Genomic DNA, 15,879 nt, shown 5'->3' on the forward strand with positions numbered 1-15,879 from the left:
TCTTTCCCAGAGTCAAAATAACCATGAAAGGAAAACCTTTTGAATCAATTCAGGACATTGAGGCAGCCACGACAGTGCAACTAAAGACACAAAAGAGGACTTCCAGAACTGCTTCAGAAAGTGGCAAAAACGATGCGATAAGTGTGTTTGAAGCGAGAGGGAATATTTTGTTGGGGACTAAAGGCAATGTGTCTTTTACTGTAATACATTTTTTTTATTTAAACATTCACTGTAATATTGTATCAAACTCATATATATTATAGTACATATAGTGTTAGTATATTATATAGTATAGCTATAGAGAGAGAGAAAGGATCATGTACAAATAAGCACATGTCTGCACAAGAAGCATCTCATAGCCATTAAGTCCTTAACCTATATCTACCTCTATTTACTTGTCTCTTTATATATAGGTATCTGTGTATATATATACCTCCTTCCACAAAAGGTTTTGTAGATGCTTATAAAAATAAATATAAATAATTGAAGATATTAAGGAAAAAGGAAAAGAGGTTAGGAAAAAATAATACCTACAGAAGTGTACACTATACAGCCTTTACAGTCACTAAATTTTCTTCTGAGATTCTTAGTGGCCAAAGGAAAAAGGGAATCATAATTTATTACAAGTTTCACAATATTTGTAAGAAAAATCAAGCAGATGTTTGGGATAAACCTTTTCTTTATACTGAGATCTTGCCAAAATATCTTCCTTAAATGCTACTATAAGGGATATCTCATCCCTGAATAGATAAAATAATGAATTTCATGTGGCTCTTTTTTATAACAATCTTCACCCGGGGCTGTTGGGGACGGCGGGGAATGTTAATTAAAGGTGTCAACCTTTCTAAAATACTTTTAGGAATGCTGCCTTTGATTGAGCTTCAGAGATTTCTCTTTACCATCCTTTCCTTTCGCTGGGAGTTCAAGTGATAAATTTCTTACCTCATCCTATCACCTCTCATAAAAGTTTTATTTCCAATTTGCTGCTTATTCCCTGTCTCCTTCCTGTTTTATCATCTACATCCTAAGAACATTTCTCTTCCATTTCCTATTTTTCCAAACCCTGCTTCTAAGCACTCTTAGAAGGGAAACAAAAGCACAAAAATGCAAATATTTATTTTACAAAACCTGCGAAGCCATATTGAAATCTTCACATTGAAACCTATGTGCCTCAGGGCCGGCCGAGTGGCGCGTTGGTTAAGAGCTGGCTTGGGACGCCAGAGGGCCCAGGTTCGGATCCCATATATGAGGGCCAGTGACACTGCCCTCTACAGCTAAGATGCTGAACAACAGCTCAACCTGGAGCTGAGCTGCTGTGAGTCGCCGGCGACGGCGTAGGCTGTAGCCCCTGCTGCAGTGGGTTGCCATAAGCTACCGTGTGTGCCCGGCAGCCAGCATGAGTGGCAGCAGCCAGCGTGAGCGGCAAGCAGCCGCTATGAGTGGCAGTCCAGAAGCCGGCGTCGGATCTGTCTCGCCCGGGAAGAGCGCAATGATGGTGCCAACTTGGGCCAGTGAAGCAACGTCCTCCACAACTAGACTGAAGAACAAAAGGACATCAACTTGTCTGTTCCCCTTTCCCCTATTCCCCAATAAAAAAAAAAGGAAAAGAAAAAGAAACCTATGTGTCTCAGTACCAGTAATAGTTTTCTGACCCCAAGTGACTGCTGCCCTGAAATGAAGCACTGCACACACAGTGGAGTGGGGGTGTTTAACAGAGTTCTCTGAAGCCAGATCAGCAGGCACTGGCTCCAGGACCATCTGCCAGGACCTGGGAATCCATTCTTGACCCAGAGCCCCGTACCAACTTTGTAAATACAATCCAGACAATAATAATATTAGTAATATTTAACATGCTATTATTATTGAGAGCCTACTTTTAAACAAACACTACCTAGCAGGACCAGGATTTAACCTCGGGCAGGCTGGCTCCGAAGTCCACACAGATATTAGTTAATACTAGATATTACAGATATTACCCAGATATTACTTAGAAGCTGCCAGTAGTTGAGGAAAGTGCTAGGTTAATTAAAAGCAAGAATTCGCCAAAAACAACCTTAAAATTCTGTATTTCATTACAGGGAACAGCTATAGCCAGTCTTTCAGAAAAGGTGTACATTTTCTTCTATCATACAAAATTAAATTTAGGCTTATCACTTGACGAATCACGTTCATGTAATCATATTAACATTGTAGGAAGTAATGAACTGTTATTAAGAAAATACATAACCAGGTTGATAAATAGCCCACTTGTCCCCTAATATAAGATTTTCATCAGAGAACATTAGAAGAATGTTTCTCTGTCACTTTACAGTTTCTCACTGAAGGGTGCTACCGAACCCTGTCTATGGTCTGATGTAAACTCTCCTTCTTTCACTCCTTGGTCCTCTCCTGAAGACGTGTGGCTTAAGTTTGACAAGTTTCTTTGCTGGGAAACTACATCTTTGACCTTTGGTTAATGTGATTTGCTTTCTAAATAACCCTTTAAGCTCCACCTTATTCCTTCTTGTAAACCCACAGAAACTTGTTTGCTGAGAGAATCGTGCACAGAAGTGCATAAAATTCATTATATGATCTAAGAGACACAGCTACCAGTTTCCTTCTTGAAAGGAACTTATTTCATTACAAGCAATTGCCAATTTTATCTTGGGCATTTGTTCCTGGGAGAATGCTTTTTAATGGAATTATTAACACTGAGCATTTGTTCTTTTTGTGTCCTTAAATAGAAACCCATGTTAAGAAAGAGAGCGTCTGCTCTCTCCCAGTTTACATCATCTCTGAGCAGCAGACACAGGCTTCAGAAAAGCCTCATAATTTTCCTTTCCAGACACTGTTTTTTTATAATGCTTGTAGTTTTTCACTGGAAAATACTTGATTTAGCTGTGCACTCAAATTAAAGAATATGGGAAACACCATTTCTCTTGCTAAATTAAAATCAGAAGTTCTAGGTCCAGATTAACACATGTTGAATTTCATGGGTACTGACACTCGCCATTTGAATCCTTTTTGTTCTAAACAGAGGTAAGACATGGAGAATGTGGAAACGGTTCCAGAGATAGGGGAAAAAAAAAAAGATTAAAGAGCTTGGATGTGGCCCTTAAAGAAAGCCCCTCTAGACAAACAGCTGGGCTGATTTAGCCTCGGGAAGAGGAAGTGGGGAAGGAGAAGAGGGAGGGGTGAAATCTCAGTCTTCCTATATTTAATCATAGAGGTGTACTTCACAGAGCCAGATGCTGTGCTGAGTGCTTCACAAGTATTATCTTGTTTGAGCTTCACCATTACTTTGTGAAATGGGCTTTGTCTTTTTGCCATTGACAGATAAGTGAGGCTCAGAGAAGTTAAGGGATTTGACATGGTGATACAGCTAATAGGTGGCGGAGCAGAACATGAAGCCCAGGGCAACTCCAAAGCCATGTTCTTAATCACCACGTCATATGTTTGAAGCACAGACATAAGTATTATTTAAGAGGACATCGTACTGGTTTTCCGTTGTTACTGAGAGCAATTTCAGAGGGATGGAGCTAAGTTAGACACAAAGGATTTTTTGTCTTGCTTCACTTTTAATGTTGGAATGTGACATTAAGTGTATAAAATAGAACGTATTTTTGTACCTAGCAACCAGATCTTGATGTCTAATAACATTCTTCAATGAAAGAAATCAAAGCTCCTTGGAGAAATGGCTGATTCTAGGACTGGGGCAGGAAATACATAAAACAAGTGTGGCGCATCTTGTGCCAGAAAGTAAAGAAGTGCAAAAAAAAAAAAGAAAAAAAAACGATAATGGGGCTATGTCAATAGAACACAAAAGCCAACTGAAAAAGCTCCCAATGGCCAATGCTGGAACAATTGAGAAATAAAATAACATAGCATTAGATTGTAACCCAAACTATTAAATAAATATCCATGAGTTCATATACATAAATGATAAACAAATAAATGGGGGAGAAGAAATAAATCTCTCATGCAGAAAAAATAAGTTATTAAATACTCCACCCTCTGGGAGGTAGAGCATAACTTCTTACTCCTTAAATGTGGGCTGCACATAATGACTTCCTTCCAAAGAGGACAGTATAGAAAAGAGTCAAAAAAAAAAAAAAAGAGTAACTTTACAGCATGACCAACACGACCTCAGCCCCACCAACATCAACAGGGATGTGTCATGTTGATGGTATGTTCCCTGGAGATGATATGATGACACTGGCACTCTACCTCTGTGGTGTTCCTGCCCAGAGCCCAAAACCCAAGTCTAATTATGAGAAAAATATCAGGCAAATTCTCATAAGGGACATTCTCCAAAATACTTGACCAGTGCACCTGCAAACTGACAGGATCTCAAAAACAGGCCAAGTCTGAGAAACCATCGTATCTAAGAGTAGCCTGAAGAAACATGACAACTAAATGTAATCTGGTATCCTGGATGGGACCCTCAAACAGAAAAAGGACATAGGTAAATAATAATAATAATAACAATAATAATAATAATAAGGTAATCTAAATAGAGTATTGACTTTCATTAATGATAATGTATCAGTGTTGGTTTATGAACTGTATCAAATATGCCATCCTATTGTAAGATGTTAATATTAATAATTGTGAAAACTGGATGTGGGCTATACTCTTTGCAATTTCTCTACAAATCTAAAACTATTCTAAAATTAAAGTTTTTAAAAAACTAATGTATTTGAATAATTATCAAGTGAATGTGTGCATAATGACTACCCAGAGTGAAAACATTGCCAGAACCTTTCTCAATTATGTCACTACCTTTGTCCCTAGAGAAAAAGTCACTACTGTGAATTTTACAGTAATACATCCTGCTTTTCTTGATAATTTTACCACTATAATTTATTTATACATAATATAGTATAGTTTTGCCTGGTTTTGAAATTTACATTTACATAAATGTCATCATACAGTGTGTATTCTTGTGTGTCTTGCTTAATATTTGTCCCTGTTGTTGCATATAGTTAGCTATTGGGTGTTCATTTTCATTGCTTTGCAGAATTACACTGTATGAATACATCACATTTTATTTATACGTTTTATTGTTGCTGGATATTTGAATTGTTAACAGTGCTTCCAGCGTGGGTTATCTGAAAAGGATATTCTGACCATCAGGTTTGTGAGATCTCCTATAGGGTTCTTTTCTTTTTTAAGGATATCTATTGTCTTTATGTGAGGCAAGGAGGAAGAGCCTGCTGTTTGAAAACAGGAGTGGGATCTTGCTCAGGGACCAGGATCTAAACTGAGAGTCCTAGATGCCCAGTGCTGCTGCTCATGGCTTGCCAAGAGGCAGAAGGCTGCCCAAGTGCCTCAAGACAATGGGAACATTCCTTCCCAGAGGTGTATGGACTAGCTTCTCAGTTTTATTCACCATTTTGCTAAATAATGTCGATGGATCAAACAGCAGAAACCTTCATCTTACTAACAATTCCTCGTGCTTTGAAGAGAATGAGTCTCAATTAGACACGTTCCTACCAAGGTGGCCAGATAGAAAGGGGGGATTAAGTCTCCTTTGCCTTCCCCCCAGATTCTTCTCACCCTAATAATACAGATTCCTGACTCAGGGAAGGCAACGTGGTAAATTTTCCAAGCCTTCTTTGTGTGCACACACTCATACACACACTCCCAATGGATATCTCAGGTCTAGTTAAGGAGAGCTGGTTTTGCTCCCCTGGCTGCCATGACTGTGTTTCCCAGTAAGTGTCTTTGAACTAATCATATTTTTTTTATTTAAAGATTTTATTGGGGAATTGGGGGAGGGGAACAGCATTGGGGAATCGGGGAAGGGGAACAGACAAGTTGCTGTCCTTTTGTTCTTCAGTCTAGTTGTGGAGGACCTCGCTTCACTGGTCCATGTTGGTATTATCATTGCGCTCTTCCCGGGTGACGCAGATTGGTCACCGGCCACTCGACTGCCACTCACGGCAGCTCACGAAAGCACATGCCAGATGCCAGCTAGCCCCACTGCAGCCTACGCTGTCGCCGGCGACTCACGGTAGCCCAGCTCCAGGTCGAGCTGTTGTTCACCATCTTAGCTGTAGAGGGCGCAGCGTCACTGGCCCTCACGTGGGATCCAACCACGCCCTGCTGCTCAGAGCCGGCACTCCCAAGCCAACTCTTAACCAACGCGCCACACGGCCGGCCCAATCATATCTTATTTTTAGCAGAGGCTCTTCTCAGGCCAGCTTATTAAGTCTTGTTTTGCCTATTTTAGACCCATTATATTCAGGCCATGACTTTTGTTAATGATTAACTAGAAGGCAAACAAAGATAGTGATGAAGATCCTAGGCTAAAGAGTCAGCCAGACCAGAATCCTGCCTGGGGTAGGCCTCTTCGGACCTGGGTAACCTGGAGGAGCGAGTTACATCCCCCTTCTGAACCTCAGGTATCCTCCTAGGTTAAAAAAAGAAGGAGACTAAGAAAACTTACTTTGCAAGTAGGTTGAATTAAGTGCAAAAATGTATGTAAAGTATTTAACACAGTTCCTGATATAAGAGGAAAAACGAATACAAATGAAAATTATTGTTGTTGATATTAAAAATAAAATAGCTGATCTAGTAGTTTCTTTCTTATGCCTACAGGGTGAGACATATTGCTAAATATAAGGTTTTAGAATACAGCTATAAAAATTACTCTATAACTTTTAGCATTTTATATTTGCTATGCTAATTTAAATTCATAGTGGAATGAAAAGTGATGTCCAGTGTCAGTGAAAGGCTTTGTATTGTTCTCATTTCTGATTATAAAACAGATAAAATTTGTATGCCTTTCCAACAGGTTTATCATTGGAGATCTGTTGGATTCCGAAAACGACATCTTTGAGCAGCCCAAAGAATGGGACCCTCATGGATTAGAAGAGCCACAGAAGGCCTTTGACCACGGGACAGAGCTCATCCCGTGGTACGTCCTGTCCATCCGAGCTGACGTGCACCAGTTCCTGCTGCAGGGGGCCACCGTCATCCACTATGACCAGGACACACACCTCTCTGCCCGCTGCTTCCTCCAGCTTCAGCCTGACAATAGCACCTTGACCTGGGCAAAGCCCACCACTGCCTCCCCAGCTAAAGCAAAACTGGGTGTGCTTAGCAACACCTCCGAGCCTGGCAAATTCCCGTCACTGGGCAATGCTGGATTGAGTGGCCTGGCCGAAGGGGTCTTGGATTTGTTTTCAGCTAAAGCTGTGTACATGGGACATCCTAACATTGATATACACACTGTGTGTGTTCAGAACAAACTGAGTAGCATGGTTCTGTCAGAGACGGGTGTGACACTGCTCCATGGGCTGCAGACCACGGACAACAGATTATTGCACTTTGTGGCACCAAAGCACACAGCTAAAATGCTCTTCAGCGGATTGCTAGAACTCACCAGAGCTGTGAGAAAGATGAGGAAGTTCCCTGACCAAAGACAGCAGTGGCTGCGGAAACAATATGTCAGCCTCTATCAGGTAAGGGGTGCAATCTTCCCTCTCTCCTTAGTAGCATAATTCTCAAGATACAAATCTTGTAAAAGCACACTTGGCAACTGGACCACCAGGGTTCATTCTCCCAGCTCTGTCACTTTCTACCTGATTGACAGTGGGAAGCTTTTATTTAACCCCTCTGTCCTCAGTTTCTTATCTATAAAATGAGAATAAGAACAATACCTATTCATAGGGTGGCTGTGAAGTTTAATTGAGTTAATATGTGTGAAGCCATAATGTAAATTCATATGTGTAAACGATAGTGGCTCAAACGAACTAAAAAAAAGGAGACAAATGAAAGGAGGAGGAGAAGGAGAAGTAGAGGAGGAGGAGGAGGAAGAAGAGGAAAGGATAGTGGCTCATAGTAGGTCCTATTATTATTTTGTATGAAAATAGTGGTTGTGTTCATTGTACGTCTCACATCTGGAAAGAAGCCAGTTAATACAAGCATTTTCACATACTCAAAGTTTCCACTGAAAGCACTATAACCTGAATGCTTTTATTATTAATTAAGCACTAACTGATACATTGGAAACCTTCACTTTGGGAAGAGAAATCCTGCTTCATCACCTAATATGCTACGTGGCTCTTAGAGAGTTCTTTAACTGACTGTGTATTGCTGCCTAACGTTAGAACTTCTAAGGTTAAAAGAAACTTTCCCAAATGTGGGCTAACATACATGGGCTTCTTCCTCGCCGGGTTTGTAGTGGCAGCAGCCCATAGGAGGCAGATTCTCACAGTTGGCTGCTTACACTGAGTTTCTCATTAACCCTAAATTATCAGGTACTGTAACATCCCAGCTAAGGGTGGCAGCAGGACTGGGCTGAATGAGGTGGTGAGAAGAGACAGACCAGAGTAGCTTGTGGAAGCAGGAGGGCAGAGATGGCTTGGCAATTGAGTCATAAACCCCGCCACAAGGTGACACTGTTGATAGCATTGTCACATAAGTTGTATCAAAGTATTCAGTTCCTCTTTTGTATGCTTTTCTTTCTATGAGGGAAAAAACAAAATTATCTTTTTTTACTCGTGTCACCGCACAAATGGAACTATAAATTACTAAAATGACTGACTTCATATACATTTCACAGTTCTCACAGGTTTCTGACAAGTAAAAACAATTTTCCCGCCTGGGGTGTTAGTAGAGGTACATAAAATGCTTTCTTTCCCTTTTCCCCATGTGTATGCAATTTGTATGAGTAGAGATCATATCCTACAACTAACTTGATTCATTAAGAAGTACACAGGCCTATATACACCATTTGGCTAATGTCACACAGCCCGAAGCCAGCTTTAGTTAATTCATCTAAAATGGAACCAAAATACCTGCTTCCTGTCTCCCGCAGAGGGAGCTTTCAATGTAGTCAGCTTCTTCGAAGAAAGGTCTCTGGGAGCTACTATGACTACAATGATTTTTAATTACAGTCATTCCCCAGCCTACTAGAATCATGAAAATCCATTCAACCTGGCCATTAACCAAAGTCTTTGAGCTCAATGACAACCACTGTCACAAAGCCTATGTGATTTATTGGCTCCATTTGTTTCCTTCTCAAGCTTATGGCATAAAGTACCTGAATTAACCCATAAAGTATACATCGTTTCTCATTTCCCCTGTCAACCTTCAGTTTTTGCTGAAGGAGCCACCAGCTGAGTCCACGAACAGCAGATGAGAAGAGGTAAGAGGTGCTGCTGGAGCAAAGACACAGGAAGTGACCTGGAGCCGACTCAGTCCTACCCAGCTGCAAACAGAGTTACACCCCTCCTTTCCCCCCAGCCTCCCATCCCTCCACCCCTGCATGAAACCAAGTGGTTACAGTGTAAAGGCAGCACAGCTCCATATACCTCGGTCACTGCTGAAAACATTGCTGATGTTCTTCCTCAAAACATTGTTCTGCATGAGCTGCCCAGGAAGACAGGCAACATGTCTTAGAAACAGACTTTCAAGATTTCTTATCTTTTTTCTTTTTTTTTTTCTTTTTTTTGTAAAAAGTGAAAAAGGTCAATGAACTGATCATTTTCCAGTCATATAGCCCAGTTCCCAAACTGTCTCAGAACATCAAAAAGATGCTAATTTGGTACTTGGAGAACAAAAGGTCAAACAGGCATCATGCCGAATGCCGCTCTTGGTGACTTATAATGAGGCTTAGCTTATTTAAGGCTCTGAGAAGTCCTAAAGTACAAAAGAAACCTGTTTAAATGTACCTATAAGTTAAAGAAATTTATGAAGTCTTGGGTTCTTCCAAACTTCTGCTAACAGCCCTACAAGAGTGTTTCTTTATCCTCAATTTGGGAAGAACTTATATAGAAAATCTTTCTGACATCAGAATTCCCTTAGGTGATGAATGTACGTGAAGTTACTTACAAATTACAAGTATTTTTAGTACTGGTAAATGTAAATTGGTCTAATGGAAATAGTAACAGGATACAAAGCAGAAGACAAGAAGAAATAGTGACATTTGTAATGAAGTCTAGGACTACAGGAAAGTAAAAGAAAGTAAACTGTGCAGAGATATGATGTGGGGTGTGGAGGAAAGACTAGTATCATAAGCTTTGGCTCAAGGTTATCATGGGCAGAACTGAGAACGCATAACCCTCGGTATTTGGAAAGATCTCTGGGAAGCTGAGAAAGTTAAATACAGGATTATCAGGTAAACTTTGGTTGTAAGCAACAGAAACAGATTCTGGCTATCTTCAAGGGAAAAAAAGGATTTATTCAAAGGATTAGATTAGTTTAACAGCCTTCAAGGGATCATATACAAAGATATGCCAAGAGGTAAAAGTGCATGAATATGTTTTAAGGAAACAATTTCCTAATCCTCAACTTCCATGTGAACTTTTTTCAAAAACTGAGAATATGCCTTCACTCATAATAGTCCTCCTCCCAAATTAAAAATAGAAGGTACATCCTTTACCCATTCCAAACAAGTTTATTGTTTTGTATAAAACGAAAGAAAAATTCAAACTACATTTTAGTTACCAGAAAGTCTCCTTTAAAGATTAAACAAAGGCATCCTGCCTTTTTCTGGCCTAACATGTTTTCCTTAAGAGTAAAGCTTGGCCCATGTTGGGAAGTTCTGAATTTAGAAAAACCAAAGCAATAGAGACTGATTCTTTTATATGTACACAGTAATGAGCCTATTAAAAGTTTTTTATTAAAGGTTTTATTTTTTAGAACAGTTTTAGGTTGGCAATACAATTGAGAGGACGGGACAGAGATTTCCCACAAACCCCTGCTTCCACACATGCATAGGCTTCCCATTATCAGGATCACTCACCAGAATGGTACATTTTTTACAAAGGATGAGCCTACATCGACACATCACCATCCCCCAAAGTCCAAGTTTACCTTAGAGATCACTCTCGGTGTGGTATTTGTTTGCCATCTGTACATCTTCTTTTCTGAAGTGTCTGTTAAGGTCTTTGGCCCATTTTTTAAGTTGGGCTATTTGTTTTCTTATTGTTGAGTTTTAAGATCTCTTTGTATATTTTGGATAACAGTCCTTTATCAGATGTTTCTTTTGCGAATATTTTCTCTCAGCCTGTGATGTGTCTTCTAATTCTCTTGATAGTGTCTTTTGCAGAGCAGAAGTTTTAAATTTTAATGAAGGGGTTATTAAATATTTAAAGATGTGTTAAAACCCATAGATAATTTTTTTACAAAATTTCTTTCAGATTCAATAAGGTGGTTAAAACCTATTTATGAAATTGTGTCATGAAACGTTTATTCCACTGTGGAGTCAGTTGCAGTGACTTGTTAGCAGGGACCCTCTTCACCAGGCGTGCATCAAGCAGAATGATCTCCAACCATTTTCCTTCTCTGTATCATTGCATTCAAGATTCATCTTCCAGAGAGGGAGATTCTGATTGGCTTATTTAGAACTTGTGCCAACCATTGGACAAGGAATGTTCTACCTTGATTGATAGACCCAAGACTATAACCAGTGGAAAAGAGATGAAGTAAAATTGGGATATAGTTAGAGAAAAGAGAAATGATTAATAGACAGACATAAATCACAGATATCACTGTAAGAGTCACCAAAAGGTTTCCCACATCAAGTATCCAAGTTGCTCAGCATCCCGGGATCCATAACAGGAGCAGGAAGTGGGAGGTCACACTCAAGTTCATAAAATCAGATAGTCATTGCACATTAGGATGAAGGAGCAAGCAGACACGCACACAAAGCCTCTTTATTATTTGCATATGATCTACAACAAAGAAAAATCTATTTACAGGCACTTTTGGAACTGTAAAGGAGGGCTAGCCTTAAAAGTTTGCAGAAAGTAAAGACAGTAAATAGAAATTCATTTTAAAAGAGTCAGTCCTTTTATTCAGCCTATGAAATATCAATATTGTCTTTAATTCATATGTGACTTTTTGTGGTTTTATTAACTGGCTTTCCTGACTTATAGGGAGAATTGTTGACCGTTGCTACTTAAACAATTAATATTTAATTCAATAGTTACCTAAATTCCTGCTGCTATTCAGGGCATGTTACATGGAGCTGCCTCATGAGAAGCAGCTCCTATAAACCACTGCCCTCCCGTTGAGCATGTGTTCGCTGCTCACAGCTTCATAAATATGCATGGTGTTCTCAGTCCCCTGGGCTCTCTGTCCTTGGATATCAGTCGCTCAAGAGCACAGCAGTCCAACTATTTGAGGTACTCCCCAGAGCCCTCCAAAGTGAATTTCATGTATGCTACATACCCTATATTTCATGTCAGACTGTCCCAACCATCAAACTGGGTGAAAAAACACCTAGAGTAATGCAATAACAAATAGAACTTGATTTACTTAAATAGGTATACACACACACACACACACACACACACACACAAAACACACACACACAACACACACACACACACACAACACACACACACCTGACCCAAGTTCTCCAAAGCCCTAATTTGCAAAGTATGTCTTAATGATTTTTTTTCTGCAGTGGTAATTCTGGAACATAATCTCTGAAACTGGGAAGGGAAATTTTGTTTTGGAAATCCTAGTTGAACATGGCCATATCAAAGCACATCCCTGGAACTCAGCAGGGATGTGACCAGAATGTGAGAGGACATGATGAAATCCCCATCAGAGAGTCCTGACAGTTAGAAAAGAGGGCTACTTGGGTGGCCAAACAATTATTTTCTGTAGCTGCCTGTGCTTTTCCACCTCTGGGGATTTATTGGAAGCCATTAATGTATTTACTTTCCCATTCCTTGCTGTTCCCTTGTGTGTTCAGCATGTGGTTCTTTTACAGGAGGATGGACGGTATGAAGGCCCAACTTTGGCTCATGCTGTGGAGTTGTTTGGGGGCAGACGATGGAGTACTCGAAACCCCAGCCCTGGGACATCAGCAAAGAGTGCTGAGAAGCCCAGCGTGCAGAGGAACAACACCTTGGGAATAAGCACCACCAAGAAAAAGAAGAAAATCCTTATGAGGGTAGAGTGCTACTTGTTTATTAAGCATCAGACCCAATCATCTGGGACCACTGTATGGTCTACATTAACATACATAACCTTAGGTCATTTGGGTTGAGGACAAGATGAGATATAAAAAAAAATTAAATAGAAGCCTTACCAAGTTCAGTGCTAGGAACTGAGTCAACTCCAGGAAAAATTCAAGGTCCATACAGGGCCAAAATGCTAGATGTAGAATACAATATAATATACTACCACTAGAAGCAGCTTAAATATCCATCCACGGATGAAGGATTAATAAAAAAAAAAGGTGTTATATCAATGGAATATTACTCAACCTTAAAAAAGGAGGAAATCCTGTTATATGCTACAATGTGCATGAACCTTATCGTAAGTGAAAGAAACCAGACACAAAAAGATAAATCCTGCGTGATTTCACTTATATGAAGTAACTAGAGTGGTCAAGCTCTTAGAAACAGAAAGTAGAATGGCAGTTGTCAGGGCCTGGGGGGCAGGGGAAAAAGAGAGTTGTTCAATGGGTATAGAGTTTTTGTTTTACAAGGTTTTGTCTAGAGACCTGTTGCAGAACAAGGTACATGAAGTTATCACTACTCTACTTCACACTTAAAAACGGTGACGATGGCACATTTTCGTAGGTTTTTTTTTATCACAATAAATATATATATATATAAAACTATATGTTAGGGGCATCCCAATTGGGACCCCCTCTCATTTCGAGAGCTGTAATTTTCTGCTCTAATAAAACTATCCTCTGCTACAAACTTTAGAAAAGAAACTATATTTTATATATTCCATTATTTATATTATCACTATAACATGATAATATATTTTCTCCACGGTTATCTGGAAAAAGCCTCACTCTTTGCATTCGGGAGGCTGCTGATGCCGAAGGTGAACTTTATCTGCTTTATAATTCTGTCTCTACGCGGAGCTTCCAGGCGTCAGATGTCCGCCTCCTCTTGTCAGCCCCCTCCCCTGAGGAGTGCTGCTCTATAGTGAAGAACAAATGGGATAATATTACATGAGAATACTTGGTCAGCCTTCGCATGGGTTTTTACTGGCTTCACCAAGGGAAAGCAGCATTGAAGGAGTCAGTCAGAAAATAGGGACCTGCCCGAACTAAAGCAGTGATGAGAGAGAAATGCAGAATGAGAAACTGTGAGTTTTGTGTTCCCAGGGTGAAAGTGGCGAGGCCACCGATGACGAGATGGCCACCCGAAAGGCCAAAATACAAAAAGAGTGTCGGAGCCGGAGCGGGTCTGACCCTCAAGACATGAATGAGCAAGAAGAACCAGGTAAAGGAGCGTATTCACAACAGAGGTTATTTTTTTATGGGAAAAAAAATATGCGTTTCGTTTTCCATTGTGACTTAAATATGGTGGGCATTCTTAACAAAACTCTTTATCTCGTTAAATATACTTACCTTTGTTTTTAGCTACATGATGGAACCCAAGAGTTTTTTTTGCAAGCACGGTGTACTTGGAAGAAAATTCTCATTCATTAACTTGCCATTATTGACAGGGAAGATGAGCTATGCAAGATAAAATTCGATGGATTAGACTAGCAATTCTCAACCCCGGCTGGACATTAGAGCTTTTAAAAAAATATCTACCCCTGCCCAACTGACTCAGATGCTGTCTGGCTGAGACCTGGACATTTATTTACTTGCTAAGCTCCCAGATGATTCTAACGTGTAGCTAGGGTTGAGAACCCACCAGATTAGTCCATTCCTCAGAATATTTGATGCTTCTTGTATAGAAATTGCCTGAATCAACTGATTTGCTCAGACATTCAGAAGCATCTTTGGTTTTATTTGGTTTCTGAGGGAAAGTATAGAAGGAGTCATTGTCTGTTTTCTGTCTTCCACTCTCACAGAGGTGAATGCCATCACAAGCCCGCCTAACCCTCTCCCTTCCAGAAGAGCCCACTCCCTGACCACGACTGGGTCCCCGACCTTGGCTTCTGGGACGACGTCATCTCCCATCAGGCCAGTGTCCTCCCCTGTGCTGCCTTCAAACAACAGCCCTTCCAAGTGGGGCCTTAACATGATAAAACAGAAGAACTCTTCCCATTCATTCAAGTTGTGTAGGAGGGTGCCTTCTTCCAGTGCTCTATGGAAAAACTCTCTTTAATTTTGACTTAGCAATTACATTGAAAACAGAAAAACTCCAATTTTTAAATGCTCCTAATGTTCCTGATTTTATACTCCTATCTTCTTATATTACTATAATTGCTCCTAATTATTTGACACACCAACACTTTCCAAATGTCAGTAGCAGTAACAAACCCCAAGCTGTGATTCTCTAAATCTGCACTGTCCAATATACAGGGCGGGCTGTGGGGTGGGTGGAGGGTGGGGGCAGCGAGTGGCTACTTAAATTACTTAAAATGAAATGAAATTTAAAATTCAATTTTTCAGTGACACTAATCACATTAAAAGTGTCTCATAGCCACAAGTGGCTGGTGACTACTGTACTGAATGAACAGTGTAGATACAGAACATTCCTATCATTGCAAAAAGTTCTATTGGGTAGCTCTGCTTTAAACGAAGAATATATTAAGTTTTAAAGTAAGCTGCTTGCCCCTTTGCTCATAGGTGAAATATATTTAATACTCTTCTTATATAAGATATGAATGTATTATATACAGCAAGTGGAATATGTTTAGATAATTCCAAAGCCGATGTTATAGAAGATTTTTTTATAGAGTCCGTGCAAATTACAGATTTAAAACAGCATCTACCCTCTTGGAAGAAATAATATTAAAATGAAAGACTTCCAAAGGATCAGAATGCCACACCATCTCCCTCAACCCTACACTAAAATTTAAGAACTGCAGAGGTTCCAGACAGAACCAAGATAAAGCAGGCACTCTACTTTATCAGAGGAGTGGGAGGAGGAAATGGGTCTGTGTAGACCCCAGCTTTGGAAACGTTAACTACACACATATTCTCTCACATTCTCATTCCCTCCCCTCCCCTTC

General features: G+C 40.0%; 1 protein-coding gene across 2 annotated transcripts in view; it reads left to right on the forward strand.

Moving 5' to 3' along the window:
* LOC109380957 (1-phosphatidylinositol 4,5-bisphosphate phosphodiesterase epsilon-1) overlaps nt 1–15,879 on the forward strand; it is a 186,942-nt gene that overhangs the window by 105,826 nt on the left and 65,237 nt on the right. For both annotated transcript variants that reach the window (XM_019639094.1, XM_019639093.1), the window contains exons 6-9: nt 6,779–7,448; nt 12,698–12,898; nt 14,075–14,192; nt 14,773–14,884. In XM_019639094.1, coding sequence (XP_019494639.1) covers nt 6,779–7,448; nt 12,698–12,898; nt 14,075–14,192; nt 14,773–14,884 — 1,101 coding nt within the window. The remainder of the gene's footprint in view (nt 1–6,778; nt 7,449–12,697; nt 12,899–14,074; nt 14,193–14,772; nt 14,885–15,879) is intronic.

Source organism: Hipposideros armiger, unplaced genomic scaffold (assembly GCF_001890085.2).
Source record: "Hipposideros armiger isolate ML-2016 unplaced genomic scaffold, ASM189008v1 scaffold_42, whole genome shotgun sequence".
In the NCBI taxonomy this organism is placed as follows: Eukaryota; Metazoa; Chordata; class Mammalia; order Chiroptera; family Hipposideridae; genus Hipposideros; species Hipposideros armiger.